This window comes from Sebastes fasciatus, chromosome 2, assembly GCF_043250625.1.
Source record: "Sebastes fasciatus isolate fSebFas1 chromosome 2, fSebFas1.pri, whole genome shotgun sequence".
Lineage (NCBI taxonomy): Eukaryota > Metazoa > Chordata > Actinopteri > Perciformes > Sebastidae > Sebastes > Sebastes fasciatus.
In genome coordinates this window covers 42,246,813-42,269,231 of record NC_133796.1, presented here as the reverse complement: position 1 = coordinate 42,269,231, position 22,419 = coordinate 42,246,813, and the positions used below count along the sequence as shown (strand labels likewise).

Here is a 22,419-nt window from a genome sequence, read left to right as displayed (position 1 = left end):
GTATCCATTCCGTAGAGCAGAGCTTGACACTTATCTAGCCATTATTTCTGATCTGGCCTTGAGCTATGGAGGAACACTGTCCTACGAATACCACAAGTCATTCTCCGCAAAAGCCGCCATGTTCATCCAGAGGTTCAACCAAAGACTGAACTGGTCCGTAGTCGACTTGGCCCTCATAAGCAGACATTTCACGGGGCATCAAGCACTTTCTTGCGCAATCTGTGGCTCCTTCTCCCATTCCCCCAATTTGTGCCCCAAGTCTGTGACTGTAAACCAACCACCAAAGTCTTTCCCAAGCCCCAAAAAAGAAGAGACCAAGGTGATGCCCCTTACAACTCCATTGTGTTTCAACTTCAATGAAAATGTTTGCAAATTCAATAATTGTAGATACATTCATGCTTGCAGCTAATGTGGGGACGGGCATCCAAAATCTGTGTGCCCGAGGCGAACCCGCCTGGTGAGAAAGGAAAAGAGGAAATAAAGCCATCAACCCCAGTCAACGTCCCTGAGCTGGGGAAGGCTTTAAAAAAACATCCAAACCGCTGTTTCGTCAATTATTTGATTACAGGGTTGAGCCAAGGGTTCTTAGCTGGTTTGACTTGGTTGCCAAAAGTGTCTTTTGTCTGCACTGAAAGAGCCTGAGACAGTCGATGCACTACTGGAAAAGGAGGTCAAGAAGGGCTTCGTGATCGGTCCATACGATAAATCTCCCTTTCCAACCATGCGCATTAACCCTATAGGTATAGCAACCCGTAAATATTCCGGAAAAAAACGCCTAATCATTGATTTATCTGCTCCTCACAATGACGAAGCTCAAAGCATTAATAGCCTTAATCCCTTGGCACCGTTCTCCCTGTTCTATGCTTCCATTGATGATGCTATCAAGCTTATAAAGAAAGCAGGCAGGGGTGCTTGGCTATCACAGATGCTTTTAAAGTGATGCCATTACATCCCTCTCAGTGGCATTTATTCGGCATTAAATGGAGAAATAAAATGTACTTCTCAGTAAGACTCACATTCGGTTGTCGCAGCAGCCCAAAAATATTCAACACCTTGTCAGAGGCGCTTTGCTGGATTCTCCTTAAAAACTGTAAACTGCCTTATGTGCGCCATCTGTTAGATGATTTTCTGCTGGTGGTCTATCCCAATTTAAAGCCAGATCGATGCATCTCTGCTCTCAGGCATACGTTTAAAAAACTGGGTATTCCCCTATCTGAGGAAAAAACGTTTGGCCCGCTTAAAGCTTTAGAATTTCTAGGCATCACCTTATATAGCAACCTGATGCAAGCCTCCCTGCCTCCCGAAAAATTCAATCGCATCAGAGAGGTCATGAGGGAAGTGCAGCAGGCAGCAGCGATTTCAAAAAGAGAGTTGCTTTCATTTCTTGGGCATCTCAATTTTGCAATGTGTGTAATAACACACCCCAGGGACGCTCCTTTATATCCAGGCTTCTTGACCTCTCTAAAACCGTAAAGAATCTTCATGACATGGTGAGCTTAGATGCAGGCTGCAGATCCGAGCTCCGGTTCTGGTCTCTTCTGTGCGAAGAATGGAATGGCATCTCATTCTTTTATAATGAGATCCTAGAAACTTCATTAGCTATTAAGCTATATGCCCTTTGTTGGTTTCAGTTTTTTTTTCAATAATCAGTGGTTCGCTGATGCATGGCCAAAAGAACTGTCATCCTTGCCAGCTAATGTTTCCTCTACTGCTCTAATGGAAATGTACCCAATTGTGATAGCGTGTCTTCTGTGGGGTAAAAAACTGGTCAAGGAAACAAATGATGTTCTTTTGTGACAATGAGGCAACTGTCAATATCATTAACAAAGGACGCTCCTCAGTTCCTTTAATTAATAGATTTGTTAGGCGCCTTACGTGGTCATCTGTGATGGGGAACTTCATTATTCGGGCAGCTCACATTTCAGGTTTGGACAATAAAATTGCTGATTCTTTGTCTCGGTTTGAATTTCAGAAATTCCGCCAACTGTGTCCAGAGGCAGCGCCATCAAGCTTTTTAGATTTGACACGAATCTGCAAACTCATATGCTCTCTGCTGCTCGCTATATGCAATCCAGATTAGCTAAATCTACATTAAAAACGTATGACTCTGCATGGTCTTACTTTCTCTCCTTTTGTGCCACCTTCTCTGTAGCTGCTTTGCCTGTCAATATTTCTATCATGTGCCTTTATAGTCCACTGTTTTGAATCACAAAAAATGCAGCCATCCTCATCCTCATCCTACAGGTTTCAACTGGGTGCTCAGCTGGCTCCTCCTGCTGGCTCTTCCATGTAAGCACATGGAAGGCCAGGGAGGTTTGCCTGGTATGGTTGTTTTGGAGGTCTTTGCTGCTGCGCTCCCTGCCTTTGGCTTTCCATGTATGCACATGGAAGGGCAAGGAGGTGTGCTCTCCTTGCCTTATGCTACCACGTAGGCACGTGGATCCACGTATGCGTGTGGACGGGCAGGGAGGTCCCAGAGCAGAAGCCATACCGCCAAATATACTGTATATATTACTGCAAATGGAAATAAAGTTTCTTTGACTAAAGTGGTCCTCACTGAACTATCATCTTTGTTTACAGCAAATGCCACTTTGAGAGAGTCCTCAGCACCACGGAGAGTTCACAACAGCATGCTCAGCCGTCCTGGTAGGGCCTACCTTCAGGTTTCTCCTTTTTTCCCCCTAATGATGGTTTTAGTGGAGTTTTTCCTGAAATGCTTTGAGGGTCGAAGGCTGACATGGTGCTCCAAATAGGATCAGATCATCTGTTTCTATTTTAAGCTTTACCTATGCTCTTGTGTGAAATTATAATAAAGACATTTTACTCAATATTGCAACATTATATGTCTGATCTATCTTGACTGGGATCCAGTTATGGTAATAAGAGTTTGAATAATAATAGTTGTTAGTGCACAACCTTAGACACCAAGGGCAGATCATATGTGCAAAGTTTTGTTATTTATTTATGCATGGGAAGGCACATTTCCTGGTAGGAAGCCTGGCCCCTAAAAAGACCAAAAAGCTGTTATTTCTGTGAAACTACTGCTACATAATGTGGCCTTTGAGTTATAAGCAGGAAAACACACACAGAGACATACAGGACATTTTAATACTTTTTCAAGCATTAAGTCTTGCCTACTTATTAAAACTTTAACTAGAAACTCCATTAAAACATTACAATGTTCAACATCTTTCATGAATTATTGGTATTATTAAACTTTTAAATCCAGCGATGCAGTGTAGCGTCAGCTATTCAAAAACCTTCAAATATTCTACATATTTGATAAATTATTGGTATTATTCAACATTTCATTGAAATTCATAAAAATTCAACCCATTCCCACTTTTCCAACTACTCCTACTACTTCACCTTCTTCTAACATTTAAGCCAGCATTACAGCGTAGCGTCAGCTCTTCAGCATCCAGCATTCACACTGCAATTTCTTCAAAAATTGCTTTTCTAGTTCTTATTATTATTCTCTTTCTGTTGGTTTCATTTTTTTTTTTTTTGTCGGCTTCATTACTGCTTACATATTTATTCAATTTTTTCCCTCTGCTGTTTCCATATGGTTTATGTTTTGTCATTTTCACTATTAGTCCAAATATTAATAGTAGTATTGTGCATATTATTATCATTATTGTTATTATTGGATTTATTTAAAACACATACAAACCTACATCCAAAACACACATCAACCAAAGTATTTATTGATTGATTTTCTACCGTGAAGATTATATCTTCCATTGTTTCTATTCTCTTTTGTAGTCACCCTTTCACTCACTGATCTTTTGTATTTCGTTTATTTTTATAGACTTTTTTTTCTCTCAAGTTGTTTGCATTTTATCATCTCCATAATATCATACTAATTAATACATAATATCATACCAATTAATACATAATATCATACCAATTAATAATATCATTCCTTAAGGATGGTGAGGATTGTAGCAGTTCTGACACATGAGGATGACGGTTCACTCTGGAGTGGGTGGCAGGGGGGAGGAAGTCTGGGTCAACTTATTCCTCCTTTTCACATCCAAATCACATGACTGTCCATCCTCGATAAACAGGCCCCTCCCTTGGGTCCCTTTTAAAGGGATCATAACCACAATGGGCAATTCTCTCCTGAAATAATGTGTGTGTTTATGTATAGAAGAATTAATAGATGCAGAAATACAACTTCAAATCAGTAAGTGGAGGTGTCCCCGTTGTGCCTTGCTGCCCCCCCCCCCCCACCCCTCCCCCCCCGCCCCCATCCTCCCCCGACTCTATCGTTGTTATAACTGTTATTATTAGTCTAATCATTATTAGAATTAATTATATTCCTTGCTCATTTATTTATTTAGTTATTTCCTTCCCTATGCTTCCCTTTAGTTTACTATTTACTATTTTTTTTGTTAATTTATGTACTTATTTATGTATATACTGTTTCTATATAAGTATATATATACAGTATATATATTAATTTTTTTATCAACCTCTCCTCTCTCCATATATCCACCCTATAGATCCCACACACATGCACGCACTCACACACACACACACACAGACACACATACACACAAAAGTCATAAAAATGTCATAGTATAGGTCATTATAAAATCAGAGTGTGAAGGGTGTGCTGTGATGCCTGTTTCCTGACTCTGGAGGTGTAGAGGTCCTGGATGAAGGTTGTAGTCAGGACTGCAGAGAAAATCATTGGTGTCACTGGTGATGTGACTTTTAGTCCTACTGTGTGTTTTGCTTCAGCAAGAAGACAGAATATATTTTGAATATGTCAAAAAAGGTCATGAAAAAGTCATAGTATTGTATGCGACTGACTTATGACTTGTCAATTACTTTTTTGAGTATATTATTATAATAATATACTCTGACTTTTTTCGACATACTACAGTATGACTTTTGTATGACTTTTTCTGACATACTTTACTATACTATACTATACTATACTGTATTTTGACAAAAAGTCAAAGTATAGTATGTCATAAAGGTCAATATACATGACATTTTTCATGACCTACTATACTATGACTTTTTTATGATCGTAAACAATTCCAAGTCAAGTGTGTGTACGTTTTGTTTTTTTCAAAGGAGCCATCAGACAAAATTCAATCATAAATAATCATTAATTTTATTGAATCACAATAACTTAAGACTAGTACAGTGAGCCCTGGACAGACCAGTGATGACAAACCGCATCAATCTGCTCTGATGAGACTGTACACAAAATACTCCTTTTCAAGTACTGTAACAAATCAGCTAGAAAAAGTCATCAAAATGCTGCAAGATAATCAACTATTTACAAAGTTATGTTACATATAAAAAATGTACATAGCAAAGAAGGCTAAACATTCATTTAGTTTGTGAGTAATAAACTGACAGACTGGTCAAATGCTTCAACAACATCCACACATCTCAGCTTTACTCGAGACAAACAGAGAATCAGTCTCTTTGTGCTTCCAAGGACCATAGCAGGAGAGCCTCTATAAACTACACAGAAAGACATACGGACAGAGAACATTGGCCACAAATCTGAAAAGCACTCAAATCAGGTTCCATGCTGTTTGGCTTCCATGTGGAGATCAGAATGAATGTTGCATAGGATCTGTGACAAAAACACTGAAAGCGATGAAAGCTGTGCTGGACGACATGACCCCGGCTTTAAACGCGTGCCTGCCCTCCCCAGAAAGCAGGACAGGATGGAGGATTAAAGCAAATAAAGTACAATATATTTTTATATTTTGAGCCACAGAAATTATTTCAAACCGTTTTACATTATCATTCAACCAGAAGTACCTTTATATCTTTAACCTCCAATTCATTATATTACTATAAACAAAGCAGCATATACACTAGCTTTCACTTAATTAGTTTGTGTTTGATAGGACAGTTTTGTTCATCACAACTCACATTGAACCGGACTGAGCGTGGCGAAAGCACAGTTTAAAGGATGGGGATGAGGTATAAAATGAACACATCTTCTTAAACTTCCCTCACCCAATCAACCTGCAAAACGTTCTGATTTCGAGCAAAACACATCAACTTATTTTTCTTTCTCGCTAGTGATCCAAATATTTACACCAGCTTCACAGCACTGGGTCATACATGCATACACCTTAATTTGAAACCCAAAGTACTGCTTCTCATTCACGTATCAATCCCACGGCATTGGTGTTTGATATGATGAGAGGTCGACGGCGCTCCTCGACATCCCGAGGCGCTCGAGGAGAGTCGACTCGAAGCCCTGTTAAGTTTACAGCCATTTAGACAAATAAAAGAATCGGCTAATGCACAGAGTCTGTTAGAAAAGAGTAAGGCATTGTTTGTTAGAATTCAGTCCAGCACCAGAAGAGATTTGTGCTACAGCAGCCTGTTGGGCCAATGTGCATGGAGATCTCAAAGGATTATTAAGTAGTCAAAGCGAGAACCTAGAAGTGGTAGAGGCGTTGTTTGTGAAGGTACAACACAGAGGACATTATCTCAAACACGGTAACAGTTAAAAGGATAAATCTAGCCATGGTGAATGTTCATTTCATAATTAGTACCATTTCCTCCTGAAAGTCCTTGTTTTTAATGAGAGCTAAGACTCTAAAGGGATTTTATAAATTTGATTTTGTCCATGGCTTGGCTTGCTTTGTAAAATTAGCTCAATTTATCCTCCAATAATCACACAGGCAACTTCAGCCGCAGAGGAGGAGGATGAGCAGAAAGCTGCTGGCTGTTTATCCATCCAACCAGCAGCGGCGGCTGGTAGTTCAGGCTCACTGGCACTCCAGAGACAAGGGTCTGTATTCTCATCTGCAGCTGGGCTGGAGGATCTCAGCCTGATGAGCTGGAGCTGATGCTGTGGCTCCGTGGAGATTGGAGGACTCCTGGCTGGTGTTTAAGTATGCTAAGCTGTGTGCTTGTATTCTGTCTGTCTGAATTAGATGTCAGGCTACTGACAACGAGGAGCCACGGGTCACGGCGGAGAAAAAAACAACAACAAATTAAAGCTGCAAGCAGCGATGAACCGGCCCTCGCTCCTTCTCGCGGGACGCCGATTGATGCGTCCAGGCACAATGAAACAGGAACTCTGTTGAGTGCAATGACGCCTGCAAGAACAGTCTACGACAAAACGTTAATGGGATCTAAAAATGGGCAGGGCTTAAAGGTAAGGGGCGGGGAACACCGTCACTAATGAAAGAGGATGTCCCTGATGAGTCCGAAGATGCCTTCCACCAGTACGCAGAAGTTACAACAACTTCTTGTTTCATGGCGAATCACGCCAAATGGCCGCCATGCCACGGCAACGAAAAACTCACAGTCTTCACAATAATGCATCGTCAAGGTCTTAAGGCTTTTCTGACCACATTTGAGGTGGATCTGGTCAACCTGCTAGGAGGAGTACATTAAAATAGAAAACATGTAATTTCCTGTTGCCAGTAGGGGGCGCTATGAGTGTGACTCAATATGGACATGTAAATGTCCTCAAGACTGGACCCTTATCATGCTTGAGAAATCTGGGGCAGATCGGACTATGTACAGTGGAGTTACAAAGACTTCCTGTTTCATGGTGACTGGCCGCGAATGGCCCAAAATGGCCGCCACGCCACGACAAGGTCGTTGGATGAAAACTTACCATTTATATAACTTTCCATCCTTAAGGTCTTAAGATGGTCCTGACCAAATTTCAAGTCTTTCTGATTAAATCTGTAGGAGGAGTTCGTTAAAGTACGCTGCCTGTAAAACGCTAAAAATGGGCGAAAATGGCACATTAAATTAAAAATGGCTGACTTCCTGTTGGGTTTTGGGTATACCTCCATGAGGCATTTTTGTGCGTCTCCACATGTTACATCTGTCTACAAAATTTCAAACATGTAGGTGAAACCTGAGCGAGGGGCTCAATTTTTCCAATTTTGTAGGGGGCGCTAGCGAGCAATTTTGCAAAGCCCTTAAAATAATACGTTTTTCACCGCGTCTGATAAGTGTGCCAAGTTTAACAACTTTTTGAGCATGTTAAGGCCCTCAAAAAGACGATTCATTTTAATAATAATAATAATTCCTACAGTTTCAATAGGGTCCTCGCGGGCCGACGTTGTCAGTGCTCGGGCCCTAAAGAAACAGCGCGGTGCAGTAGAAACCTTTCTTGCCTGTTTTCTGAAATGCAATTTGAACCACTTTTCTTTTTAAACATTTGGGTTACCTGCACCCAAATTAAGGTGGATGGATTTTGTGGCATGAAATTATAATCTAACCACAAAGTTCTCAGAGTGAGAACAGTTCTTATAAAAAGTTCCTCCTGAAAACCGATCCCAGTGTTGCATCACAAGGTGGACTCCAGCGATGTGTCCAGGATGTCGTCCTGGTGGCTGTTGGAGTCACTGTCGTAGCTCTGCGGGCTCGACGACGTTGCCGCCTCCTTCAGACGCATCAGCATGTTCATCTATCAACAGAAACAAGTGTCAGGCTGATCGAGCTTTTCAACTCAGAGATAGACAGAGCACCTGTTCCCTTCAAAGTCCGTCTAGTGACAGGAAACAGAGACAATTGGTGTGTTGACTTTAATTACAATGTTGGAATAGATACTATGCAGCCTATTTACCTATGCAGACTATTCTGCCTAACGGCGAGACTGTTCTTCTTGTATGTTTTTGCTCACCAGTGGGTCTGTGTCGCTGTCGCTCTGTGGTGGATCTTTCCTGACCCCTTCCCTTGGGGCAGAGTAGCCATCAAACCCCACATCCTCTGGGCGGAGCTGCAGCAGCGGGGGCCAATCAGCCGGCGTGGACGAGGCTGACCACGGGTAGGTGTCAATCACCCAAGCAGCAGGGTCCTCCCACGCAGCCCTGCGGCCGTACAGCTACAGAGAGACACAGAATATAAATCTGAAACATACTACAAGATCATAGTCATTATGTCATTAAAGTCATAGTATAGTATTTCATAAAAAAGTCATACAATTGTCTCAAAAAGTCATAGCATAGGATGTCATAAAAATTTCATAGTATAGTATTCCACAGTATAGTACGTCATAAAAATGTCTCAAAATGTAATTTAATACGTCAAAAAAAGTGAAAAACATCTACATATAAAAGAGTTCACATGAAGTGACAGACTTTTTTAACAGTTTTGTAGATTGTGACCAAATTGGTTTGCTGCTTGGATAAGCTAAAAGTTACATTAACTGGAATAATTATGTATTGAACAATTATCCACATGCTGACAATCAGCAGTATATTAAAAATTCAGCATCATTTCTGTAAAGGTTCTCATTTGTCCAGGTCACTAGATATCTTGTAGTCTCACATCCAAGGGGCTTCATCAATATGGAGCTGATTGATGGAAATGTCCTCTTGACCAAGCAGACAAAGTCCAGTTGCTTTAAATTAACTCCTCCACTGGTGTCATGTAAAACTAGAGGGGTTTACATGAAACTGTGCTGTTAGAGACAAGGAGAGTACTCTTTTTTAAAATGATTACATTATGCGCTGAATTTATGACATTATTGTACTTTTTATTTTGGTAAGTTTATAATGTAATAATGTTCTCATAATGTAATAACTTCTTACATCATGCGCTCAAGTTTTTATTACATTATGTGCTGATTATTACATTATGAGCTTTTATTACATTTAAGTTATTACGTTATGTGCAGTTATTACGTTATGAGTTGCTACAACGTGGACATTGGTGTCAAATTTGCCAAAGTTGTTTGGACAACCCGAAAACATAAAAATTGTTTCCATCTCCGCATCACCACATTCTTGTTTCTCTTCTAAGATAATGAGAGACAAATTCCTCTACTGAATGCTTCCTTTCAAGCTCCACCTAACTCCCACTCAGAGGCTGCATTCTGCTGATGAGCGTCTTTCTATTTCAATCAGATGCTACTTACATGCAGATTAAGAGTACAAATTGAATCCATTTCACTTAGATGAACAGAACCCTGGTCCTCTGAGAGGGCACATCTCAACAGCTGTATCATTCTCAGACTCATTACACTTCTGCTTCATTCAGCTGGATCCTTTAAACATCCCCTCACAATGTCCAATCAATGATATTGTTACAGCTAAAATATTATAAATATCCCAGACCTGACATGAAAAATCTAATCCTTAGGTCTTGGCCAGAGCATAATCTGTCAATTATTTTCCATTTAGTACAGATGGAAAGTTCTTGAGATGTCAAGCAAACTGTGTGTGTGTGTGTGTGTGTGTGTGTGTTTTACCTGCAGTCCCTCCCGTACGGCCTCCAGCATGTAGGGGATGATGGAATAGTTCCAGAGGTCGGTGAACCAAACCCTGGATCCCTCTACGACCATGGGACAGGACAGGAAGAGACGAGGTCCTGCGCACCACGGAGCAGAGAAGTAAGACACTGATTGTTTCTGACCATTGACATTTATTAAAGGATAATTTTTCAGTGTTTCTCTTACCGATGGTGACGTCAGAGGAGCTGTGTGTCTCCAGGAAGCGGTTGAGATGGTGCCAAACCCGCGGGATCCAGTCGATGATCTTCACCAGCTCCATGTTGCGCGTTCGGCTGCCGATCTCCGTCTCGATCAGCTTCCTCCTCAGGTGGCGGCCAAGAAAGCCTTTCACCGGCTCCATGTGGTTGGCGCACAGCACCCACCTGATCAGAGAACATGCGTGTATATCAGGGGCTTGTTGTACAAAACACCCTAAAGACTTCTCCTTAAGGTTTCATCCTTATCTGGATCCAGAAGTTTTTGCAAATTACAGGCCCATTTCCAATCTTCCATTCCTCTCCAAAGTACTGGAAAAAGTAGTTCCCGCCCACCTCCAGGACCACCTCAAATACAACAACCTTTCAGAATGTCAGTCTGGTTTCCGCTCTGCCCACAGCACAGAAACAGCTCTGGTTAGAGTCACAAACCACCCACGGATGGCAGCTGATGCTGGCTCACCTTCCCTCCTCATTGTTCTGGATTTGTCTGCTGCTTTCGACACTGTTGACCATGGCATACTCCTCAACCGGTTACATCACACCATTGGAATCACTGACACTGCCCTTAATCGGTTTCAATCCTACCTCGCCGACTGAACAGAATACATTTTCATTTGAAGTGCAAGGTCCCGGTCACACAATGTCACCTGCGGGGCCCCATACTTCCTTTTCATACTCTACATGCTCCCACTTGGCCATGTCATTAGTCGCTATGATATCGCATTTCATTGCTACGCTGATCACACGCAACTCTATGTGAAAACTGGCACACATTTCTCTACAGCTTCGCCATTGTCATCATCTTCATCTGCCCAATCAACACTCATCACCTACCTGGAGGAGATAAAGGTGTGGATGAAACATAACTTTCTCCAGCTGAACACTTCCAAAACTGAAGCAATTTTTGTTGGCACCCCACACCAGATCCAGTCATCCTCCATAACCAGCATTACCTTCTCCGGTCATGACATTCTCCTCTCCTCATCAGTCACCAACCTTGGTGTAAGATTTGACCCTCAACTCACCTTTGAAGCCCATATCACACCATATCAAAAACTAGATCTCCTTCCATCATCTCAGAAATATTGCCAAACTCCACTCTACATTAACCTTAAGTGATGCTGAAAAGCTGGTCCACGCCTTTGTCTCCTCCAGACTAGACTACTGTAATGCACTTCTCATCGGGATCCCTAATAAGAGTCTTCAGAAACTACAGTATGTACAGAACAGCGCTGCAAGGATCCTGATGAGAGTGTGAAAGTATGAACACATCACGCCCTTTCTCCATTCACTTCACTGGCTTCCCGTCTCCGCCAGGATTGATTACAAGGTCTCCCTCCTCACTCACCAGTGCATCTATGGCAATGCTCTGGCAATGATCTTGTGTGATTGCAGCCTTACTCATCTACTGAAGTTCCCGTCAAAAGAAGAGGAGGATGACATAGCGGTGCACTTCTTTTATGTTGCCAGCTTCCCAAAAGTGTGCTGGGTGATTTACGGGACCAACATGATTCAAGCGCCCATACAATATGAAAATAAATTTAAAAAAAAAAAAAGAAAAGAAAATTCAATCAATGTCTAGTTAGTCTGCAATCATGAAAATAAAATAACCAACGTTATAGCAGAAGTACCAGGATACAGTCATAGGCAGTAGGCTTTTACCGCTGTAAAAAATATTTCAATGTCGTAAATGTTTGTCTTTAACTAAGGAAACATTTTAAGGGACCCTTAAGTAAGTCCTTCAGCTAAGGCTAAGGCCTTAAGTGTCATACTTAAGTTGAAAATTTAAGGTCGTCTGTGCAACCGACCCCAGGGTTTTAAAGTATCATATGAAATGCTAACAGTTTCCCCAAGATTTAAATAGATTTTAAAACCATGTAAACCTTTCAATATGTCAAACATTTAGCTGCCATGAGAGGGTGGAGGATATGAGCAGCAGTTTACCTGAAGTTGTGGTGAAGTTGCAGGTTGGGGGCAGATGATGTTGCTTGGCTCATGGTGCCGATAATGTAGGGGCTGAAGGGAGAGAAAAACAATTATTCTTTCTATCCGGTGACATCAGCCCATTAAGTTGTACCACATTTAAAAAGTCAGAGGACACGTTGTGGTACATTAGATCAGTTGAGAGGGTTTCACTCTGCTTTGCATTGTGTGGTACAACTCCTGCAAGCTGCTCTAATGCCGCGTTCACACCAAATCAAAGCATATTTTTGCCTCGCGTTACTCGTGCGAGTTTGACCGCCGGGATATTTTGTGTTCATTCGCATCACTCATGCTAGACACTCCGGAGAGGACGAGGGGTTTATCTCCATGTAGATGCCAACAAAGTTTCATCAACCATGGCCAAAATAAACGCTCTTGCTGCTTTGTACATGTTGTGGAAGTCCCAGATACGTTGGATAACCAAACGCCTTTGTGTCTGGGTTCATAACATCATCCGGCAGCTGTATTCACTGTATCTAGTAAGCCACACGACGCTACAGCGATATTAACCCAAAATAAACAGATTGTGCTGTGATTTAATTGCAATAAACAGATCTAAATGATGCCGAAATAACTACATAATGATGTTGTAAAAAATGATTTGTAAAAGGTCTGAAGTCTGTCTGAGTAAAGTCTGTCTGCAAAACGACATGCAAACAACTTTTAAAGTGCTTGTTTTGTAAATGGAGTTTGGATGGATCAGTGGCAGGCTATGCTGCTGCTCCATCTACACTCAACATAACGTCATCTAGGAATGAATACGGCAGCAATGTTGTTCATACCATAGACTGTCTGTACAAATATGAAGTACTATCGTCAGTGACGACAGGAGGAGAATCTCAATGCTGAATTTCTTGCTCAAGTTTAAATATTTCAATGGCGCTGAGAGATAAGTTCACTTTGCTTTTAGTGTGAATGCCCCATAACAGGGATCTACTTTCAGTTGAAAACAACACAATCATGATAAAAATCGATGTGTGTGAACTGACCAATGCTGGTAGTTGCAGTTGAAGACACCGTTGAAGATCTCTCCCAGGGAGCTGACGTGGTGCAGGTTGTCCAGAATGACCACCAGAGGGCCGTCTGCACCCGGGACACCGCTGCACTGCTCTGCCAAACTGGATAGGTACTGACGCAACTCCTACAGAGACAGAAATCATCTAACCATTAGAATATTATTATTATTAAATGTATTATTATTAGAATTTGTTTCAAAAGGTCAATCCTGAGTTCTTTTTTCTATGATGACCTTTATTGTCCTGATGTGTTAAATTAACCACCTAGTCCCTTAATGTTACCTTACAGTACTAATGCTTAAAAACTCATTTTGGTCATACATTTTTATATTTGTTCATTAATTGGTATTAATATATCTTTAAAATAAAAAACAAATGTGTGCATTGGACCATATTCACACGACAGCCATTTTACTCGTACGTCACACTCAGGGTGGGAAGGATCTCTGGAAACTAGTCAGACAGCTATGTAGCAATGGTGAAGTAGTCCAAACAGTTGACTTGTGTACCCCATGGATGTATAAAGAGAACTGGATACAGCGTTCATTCCTATGAGAGTTGCTTAGTGGCGCATGAAGCCACAATGGCCCAACTGCCGAGTGATGAAGTACCCGGACCTTCTGCATAAAGTACCCGGATCTTCCTCATCCATTGGGCCCATAGAGCAGGTGCAGTAGTGTTTCCTTTAACTCCTCCTCCCAGTCCTCGCTCCAGCCTCGGTCTGGGTCTCATTCACATGAACGGAGGAAGGGAAATAACTCTGGATTCAGCTATTAGTGCGTTTTACAACTTTTAGGACCTGATGATTTAAATAAGGACTATTATTAGAGTGTTCGTACTGGGAAGTTGATTAACCTCAAAAAGAAATTATCCGCTGAGTTACAGACGTCTCTTTCCCAATGGAAGTCTATGGGAAAAGTCTTTTTGGGCCCAATGACATCACATGATGGGCGCAGAAGTTATACCGCCGTTTGGCCACTACGAAAATGTGCATCAAAGCCCGGCGTACTTCCTGGGGGCTTGTGCTTGAAACAATCAAATGTGGACAGATAAGTCTGTAAAGATCCCCAAAAGAATCCAAAACAAAGAGATACAGCAACAGGATTGAAGGTTACATCCACAATGTCCAACGAGTTGCTTTTTAACATTAGCTAAGTTGGCAAGTTTGGCAAATTTGTTTGTTGAATTTGTGACTTTGCCATGACAGTGATAGTACTGCTTCCCTCAACTTTGACTGAAACCAAAACCAAGATGTTATACAGTATGCTGAACTAGCTAATTCAGCTAGCTAACAATAGCGCTTTGCATTAGCTAACATTAGCCCGCTGTCATATTACTAATATATCAAACTAATAGGCCTAAGGTGATGTCTCCTCTGACAACAATGACACTGCAAGCCAAGGCACTGGTTCCTTATAACAACTTTAGCTAGCAAGTTAGCTACTTGCCAACTTAACTTAGCTAATCTCTTTACAGACTTATCTGTCCACATTTGATTGTTTCAAAACTTAGCTGGGGTACACAAGTCAACTGTTTGGACTACTTCACCATAGCTACATAGCTGCGTGACTAGTTTCCAGAGATCCTTCCCACCCTGAGCGTGTTAGTAAGAGCACACGGCCACCGTGTGAACATGGTCCATAGCTTTCTCTCACTTTAATCAACTTTATAAACTTTAATGTAGTAACTTATTTTGAACTTTATACATGATTTGTCCTGCTTTTAAAACCTACCCAATTTCTGAATTTCACAGCCTTTAATTGAATAAACAGTGAGTTAGTAGATAGATAGGCCTATAGATACCTTTGCTTACAGTTCTTATGGCTGTTGTTTGAAGTATAGAAATTGGATTTGTAACTCATCAGAAAGTGCAACAGAATTCAATTCTTATATACTTCTATTCTTCTTATACAAGAGTCCATTTTGATGTTAGAAGACCAAAGACCAAAGTCTGTATAGCTGACAAATTTAAGAATTATCTCCAAAATGTAGCTGCAAGCATGTTTCTGTGACCCATTTAAGATAAATTCTACCAACATTTAGCCCTCTAGAGATGTAAGAAAATATTGTTACACATGAGTATCGTGATATTATGTTGTGCGATGCTGTATCAATTCTCCAAAACGCGATATTGATTTTTAATTAACCTCATGTAAGCTATTCTGTCTTTCGGAGATTGTAGCGGGCTCAGTTTTAAAGCTAGAGTGAAGATCATATGAAACTATAAAACCTAAGGAATCCATCGGTACCAGCCATGTCATACTTGCATGTCATGAAGGAGGCTAAATAACGCTCCAAACTTACGCTAAATTTTGGCGAGGAAAAAGTGGCATGGCCATTTGCAAAGGGGTCCCTTGACCTCTGACATCAAGATATATGAATGTAAAATTGTTCTATGGGTACCCACGAGTCTCCCCTTTACAGACATGCCAACTTTATGATAATCACATGCAGTGGGCAAAAAACACGGCGTGTTTTTGGCATGCAGTACAAATGTGTTATTTTTGCATATTCTAAAATGGTGTATTTGAATATTTCTGCATACTGGAGTCCCTAACCAGTCTATGAATTGCATAAATTTGGTATTACTAGACAGCTGAGAGTCTTGTGGATTCAATGAGTACAGTTGTATTTATGTGTAATGATATCAGTCCCCAAAGTAGCCATTTCACTTGACTTTTTTACTCAGATTTTATATATACTGTATGTGTTCTTTATACTATGACAGATTTCCTAAAATTATATTTGAAAAAAAATCACAATATATTGCAATATAGAACCATTACCCCTGTATCATGATACGTATCGTATTGCCAGATTCTTGCCAATACACAGTCCTATAGCCCTCTGCAGAGCACGCTTAACAACCACTAAAACTTTGATAGATGCAAGCACAGAGAATACAGAATTTGCATTTACCTTGGTGGACTTGTGGTCCACGTTGAAAGTGACGACAGCGTGCGGGGTCAGAGGTCGGCCCTCCAGCAGGAGCAGGTGTCGAGACAGCTGATTGGCCAGGTAGGTCTTCCCTGTGCCGCTGGGGCCCGACAGGATGACGCGTCTGTGCTCCTTCAGCAGGGAGACGTAGCGCTGCAGCATCGGCTTCGGGATCAGAGTGTCGAATACCAACGAGTCCACGTTCTCACTGCTCACACCTGAACACACACACACACACACACACACACACACACACACACACACACGTCAGCATATTTATGCCATTTATCTATGTCTATGTTGGTCTAGTTATTTAGAGGAATGAGATCAATAGACTTTTATAAGCTTGATTGAACTTGTTTTAACCTTTTTTTTTATTTAATTAAAAAAAAAAATGGGCAGGTTTCTGTAAAAGTAAAATGTGAGAACTTCTTACAGACTGGCAGAACAGAATAAGGTTTGATGAGGCGTTGGTACCTTTGAGCCGGATGTTGATGGTGTTGCTGTCTCCCACCAGGTAGCCGCAGGGTAGCAGCTCGGGCGTGTGGGCGGCGCTGGGGATGCTGGGCCGGTGGATTTCTCCGATGTTATATCCCTCCACGCTGTCTGAGCTCAGGCCGAGCTGGCTCACCGGGTCCACATGAGTGATGTACTCCTGTCAGACACAAAAGTCTCGGCATTTAAATGATGTTTTGTGAGGTGTCGAAAGAGGATACCAGCTACAGTATAAGGCTTTTCTGGTTCTTAATTCAAATGTTTTTGAAATTGATACTTTTGGTTTGTTTTCTAGAAATTAGTTTTCTTATACTTTAGTCTGGTTTGGTTTCATAGAGCACTAATTAAAGCGGATCAAATTAAAAAAATTATTTGCTGAGGGGCGTGTACGAAGGAGCAAATTTATCATTTTCGTCTCTAGAGCTGCCACTTCTATGCAGGGAATCGCAGACTTTTCTGTTGATGTATTTCACTTTGACTCGTCACTGATCTACTGTGTGCATGAATCCCTTCTCCAGTTTATTAAAAAAAGACTTTATAAAGCCCTGTTTTTCTCTGTCGAATATAGATGCACGCTTCCTTCTGCGTGGTGATACAGTTGGTGGGTGTAGTTTGGTAGAAAGACAATAGTTCCTACATAAAACTGCTCACAACAAGGTCTGTGGATTATCTTGAGTAACAGGGTCATGATATCTGGAAAGAGACATTGTTGAAGTTTTCAAATGTATTTTTTTGTCGTTTTGGGCACCACAATCCCAGTGATATCTAGTACCATTATATTGCAGAGAAGGCAGACATCTCTGCGGTCGATATCTGCAACACTCTGCAACTTACATCAAAACAATCTAGATTGATAAACAGCACTACAGGTAAAAGGAAAAAAAAATATTTTGGATTTTGGGGTGAACTGTCCCTTTAAAACAACACTGGTGCAGTTATTCTTGGTCACGTTTACCTTGAAGAGGCGTCGGACCACTCCGTCCAGGACGTCCCACTTGGTTTTACCACTCACACCGATGCAACCAATCAGAAACTGACGAGGCCGGCCCTCCTGTGATGGAAAAACCGACAAGACTGGTTTTAGACACCAAAAAGCCTTCAGGTTCAATAACAATCTAAACCAACAAAATAACAGTTTGAGTTGTATTTGTCAAACAGGTCTGACCTCTCCCCACTTGCTGTCCTCATAAAGGCTGACGACCATCTTCACGTGCCGCCCCTCCTTCCTCATCCCTCCCTCTCCACCGGTGTCGTCCAGCAGCATGTCTTACAGGTAGGTAGAGCAAAGTCAGACAAGGTTTGTACATTTCCCACGAAAACACTAATTGTATGGGAATGGGATTTTAAAGACTGGAGAGGAAAATAAGAGCCCTTTGTCAGGCAGCTGATGATTGTCATTATATACAGATATTTGTTTGTATTCTTATGTTAAAATGATCCATATCTAGTATTACAGATATATGTCAACGCTGATGATTTGCTGTTATACTCAATCTAACTTCCAGTATTGAAAAGAAAAATAAATTGATCACAGAAAGAAAAATGCAAATGTAAATGGATGATTTCAATGACACGTGTTTCTATGTTTTCCCTTTAAGAAATCAAGTCGCTGCAGAAAGCCGACTTACTTAAGTAAGTTACTTTAGTGTATGTACGTTCACACATGTAATGAATGACATCGGTTTATTAGAGGAAATCATTCCCTTTCTGTTTACACTGATCTCAGACAACCTTGTGACAGAAAATTGCAATCCATGCACTAAACAACTAACCCATTTATAAATGGTAAATGGACTTGCATTTATAAAGCTCTTTTCTAGTCTTCCGACCACTCAAAGCTCTTTACACTACATGTCAGCATTCACCCATTCACACACACATTCATACACTGATGGCAGAGGCTGCTAAGGTGCCAACATCAGGATCTAATCTAAATAATCATTCACACACCGATGGCTATGCCTTCGGGAGCAATTTGGGGTTAAGTGTCTTGCTCAAGGACACATCGACATGTGACCCGGAACATCGAACCGCCGACCTTCCAGTTGGTGGACGACCTGCTCTACCCTCTGAGCCACAGCTGCCCATTTATATAGAACATTTAGCTAACCAAAGACAATAATCGTATACTGTATGTCCCCACTGTTATCCGATACATCTGTATTCAGTATCTCATGTAAATCTAGCAGGAAGTGTTTAGTGCCATGGGCTCTGTGTTACCCAGGCTGGTGGACTCGCTGGTGGTGAGGTTGAGGCTGTGCTGGGAGAGCCCTGGCCCGGTGCCTTGGCCCTGGCTGTGTGTGTGAGGGGGAGGGGAGGAAGAGATGGAGGCCTGGGAGCCCATCCTGCTGCCCCGATTCTCCACCTTCAGACGGTCGTTCTCCGCCTTCAGCTTCTCAATCTCCACCTGCCGACACGCACACAGATGAAGTTAGATAACAAAAAACATTAAAACATTTAACCGCTGTGCTTGAACTTAATTGCCTGCTGAGTGCGAGATGCAGATGTAGATGTAGATGTTGTAGGCTAATAGTTGACAATTAACTGAATCACCCCAATCAGACCAATTAGTGATATGTTTTGGAAGCTAGTGCAGCAACTAATACTAACAATACCACTAGAGCTCAGTTACAAAAAGCATTTTTAAAAATAAATCTACAAGCTTTTTATTGGGGATAAAAAAAAGCTTTGGAAAGGAATACCACTGTGCATCAATTAGCAAACGTTTTATTTTATTATAATATTATTATGCATTTCTTTTCTTTATGATCTTCACGGCTATTATTATTTAAAAAAATATCAATTTATTTTCCACTCACGTACCATTATTACTATTATTATTAATATGTCTGTTTGTTTTGTTGTTTTCTCTTGCTTTTAATTTTATTTATTTATTTATTCTACCAACCCACAAACTGTGAAATAAGACGACCCAATCAGTTTTTAGTGAGCTGTCTAGATCAGAAAACGTGTGATTCAATAAGCCAGATGTGGCTCCCCTTCCTTTTCCGCCGGCTCTCGCAGCGGAAAAGAGGAAGGAGAGGAGGTATTTGCCGCAAAATTAAAAAACTCTGCCTTGATAACCGGCGCCAGTTACCCCCCTTGCCCTCGGTCTTTTTATCTAATGCGCAGTCTTTAAGGCGCAAGATAGACGAGCTGGAGATCTGGGCAAAGTACAAACGTGAACTTAAAGAATGCTGCCTGCTCGCGATCACCGAGACGTGGCTTAATGAGAGCGACCAGGACAGCGACCCGGCTCTCACTGGATTTGGCTGTCCCATCAGACTGGACCGCTCCTCTGAAGCGACGGGGAAAAGCCGCGGAGGTGGGCTCTGCTTCTATGTAAATCAACGGTACTGTAACAACATCATTGTGCGGGAGAAAATATATACCCCTGATATACAGCTACTCTCCATCTCCCTACGTCCTTTTTCATCTGCCACGTGAGTTCCCCCAACTATTTTTTACTCTTGTGTACGTCCACCCCAGAGCCAACGCCAGTGCTGCCACTCAGCTGATAGTGGATGTATCACACAAGTTGGACTCTATTTGTATTGATGCTCCTAAATTTTATCTTGGAGATTTTAATCATGTCCGACTAGACAGAGTTTTACGGACATATGAACAATATGTAAGTTGCTCCACCACACAAAAAAACACTATCCTTGACTTGTGCTACGGAAATGTGATGGGAGGCTACAAGTCCATACCTATGCCCGCTTTGGGAGCTTCATATCACAACAGCATATTTTTACTGCCTACATATAAACCATGCTTCAGACGCCAGGAGAGAGAGGAGAAGGCTGTTCAGATCTGGACAGAGGACAGCATCTCCTCCCTCCAAGCCTGTTTTGACTGCACAGACTGGCAAGGCTTCTTTGATGCTTGTGGTGATAACATTGATGAACTTATAGAAACTGTCTCATCCTACATCACTTTTTGTGTTGATTCTGTAATCCCCTCTAAACAGGTTGTTATCTTTCCCAATAACAAACCATGGGTAACCAAAGATCTTACATCTGCTATTAATAAAAAGAAAAAGATCTTTTTCACTGGCAACCCTCAGGAGAAGAAGGTTGTCTCCAAAGAGGTTAAGGTTGAAATAGCCAAGGCTAAAGCCAAGTACAAAGAAACGATAGAAAGTCAGTACGTAAATGGCGACCTAAGGTCAGCCTGGCAGGGGATTAAATCTATGGCCTCCATTAATCAGCAAGCAAATACATCCAAGCAGTTTATTAGTATTAATGAAGTTGAGGATGTAGACTTGGCGAACACTTTTAATTTGTTCTTCTCGCGGTTTGAAAGGTCTGACTTCACTCAGGATGTATCCAGGTTGAGGGACTCCCTGGCATAGCGACATATTGATATCTCAAGAGAAGGTCAATGGTTTATGTAAGAGCCAAAACATGATGCTGACATACTGAGGTTGGGATGTAATTCACTTCTACGAACACTAGGTGGCACTGTATTAATTGATTGACCCAGCCACGGGTATATAGGTAAGGAGGTGTGTTGTTGGCGTCAGGGTTTAGCCCGGAAGGGCAAATGGTTTTTGACCGCAGAGACGCTGAAATGTTTGCTGTGTTGTTGTTGTTACTCGTTGCTATGGTAACCGGACATGCTTCCTTAATACCATATTAGGAATAAATGAACTGTTATTGTAAAACCAACGAGCGGACTCAGGATCAGTTTTGTACAGCACAACAGACAACTAAAGGTACCATCTACAGCGAAAAGCGCGTCAGTCCAGGGCTAATCACCTCAGTAGCTAAAGTATTAGACTTTAGCTCCTACAGTTTATTTAGGAAAACGCGGACAAGGAAAGCTTCTGGCCCTGACGCCATCTGTGGTCGCATTTTGCACCACTGTGCTGATCAACTTAGTGAGGCTTTCACTAAGCTCTTTCAGATGTGTGTTGACAGCTGCCAGTTACCCAAAATTTGGAAGTCCTCCACCATAATTCCCATTCCTAAAGTTAAAAACCCCAGGGAACTAAACCAATTCAGACCTGTAGCACTCACTTTCTTAGTAGTGAAGAACCTTGAGAAAATCTTAAAGGAAGAGGTTCTTTCCCTTGTGGAGGGCAAACTGGATTCACTCCAGTTTGCATATCAAACAGGTAAAGGAGTGGAAGACGCTAAACTCTTTATCCTGGACAAAGTTTATAAACACCTGGAAACACCAAAAGCTCATGTCAGACTCTTATTCGCTGATTTTTCTTCAGCTTTTAATAAGATGCAACCTCACATTCTGATTGAGAGACTTGCGTCTTATTTTAACCTACCTCACCAGCTTTTAACATTGGTTTTAAACTTGTTAACAGACAGAACACAACAGGTTTTAGTTAATGGTATTATGTCTAATACCTCGGTCTCTAACACAGGCTCTCCGCAAGGCTGCGTCCTTTCGCCATTGCTTTTCATTTTGTACACAGATAGCTGCAGGTCTTCTAAGGAGGGCAGCTTATTAGTGAAATTTTCAGACGACGCTGCACTCCTGTCGCTCCTCCAGGGGGCAGAGTCAGATCATGGCTGCGCTC

At 41.5% G+C, this 22,419-nt stretch overlaps 1 protein-coding gene and 1 long non-coding RNA gene across 10 annotated transcripts in view; one reads left to right on the top strand and one right to left on the bottom strand.

Annotated features, from left to right (window-relative positions):
- The window catches only part of LOC141761517 (uncharacterized), a 161,441-nt gene that overhangs the window by 6,706 nt on the left and 132,316 nt on the right, over positions 1 to 22,419 (top strand). The gene's annotated exons all lie outside the window — the stretch shown is intronic.
- Positions 5,108 to 22,419, bottom strand: part of nav2a (neuron navigator 2a) — a 190,079-nt gene continuing 172,767 nt past the window's right edge. For all 9 annotated transcript variants that reach the window (XM_074624398.1, XM_074624419.1, XM_074624408.1 and 6 more), the window contains 11 exons: positions 19,101 to 19,287; positions 18,046 to 18,146; positions 17,836 to 17,931; positions 16,863 to 17,040; positions 16,368 to 16,603; positions 13,422 to 13,573; positions 12,394 to 12,465; positions 10,418 to 10,614; positions 10,211 to 10,329; positions 8,642 to 8,842; positions 5,108 to 8,425 (listed from right to left, as the gene is read on the bottom strand). In XM_074624398.1, coding sequence (XP_074480499.1) covers positions 8,306 to 8,425; positions 8,642 to 8,842; positions 10,211 to 10,329; positions 10,418 to 10,614; positions 12,394 to 12,465; positions 13,422 to 13,573; positions 16,368 to 16,603; positions 16,863 to 17,040; positions 17,836 to 17,931; positions 18,046 to 18,146; positions 19,101 to 19,287 — 1,659 coding nt within the window. In that variant the 3' untranslated portion in view covers positions 5,108 to 8,305. The remainder of the gene's footprint in view (positions 8,426 to 8,641; positions 8,843 to 10,210; positions 10,330 to 10,417; positions 10,615 to 12,393; positions 12,466 to 13,421; positions 13,574 to 16,367; positions 16,604 to 16,862; positions 17,041 to 17,835; positions 17,932 to 18,045; positions 18,147 to 19,100; positions 19,288 to 22,419) is intronic.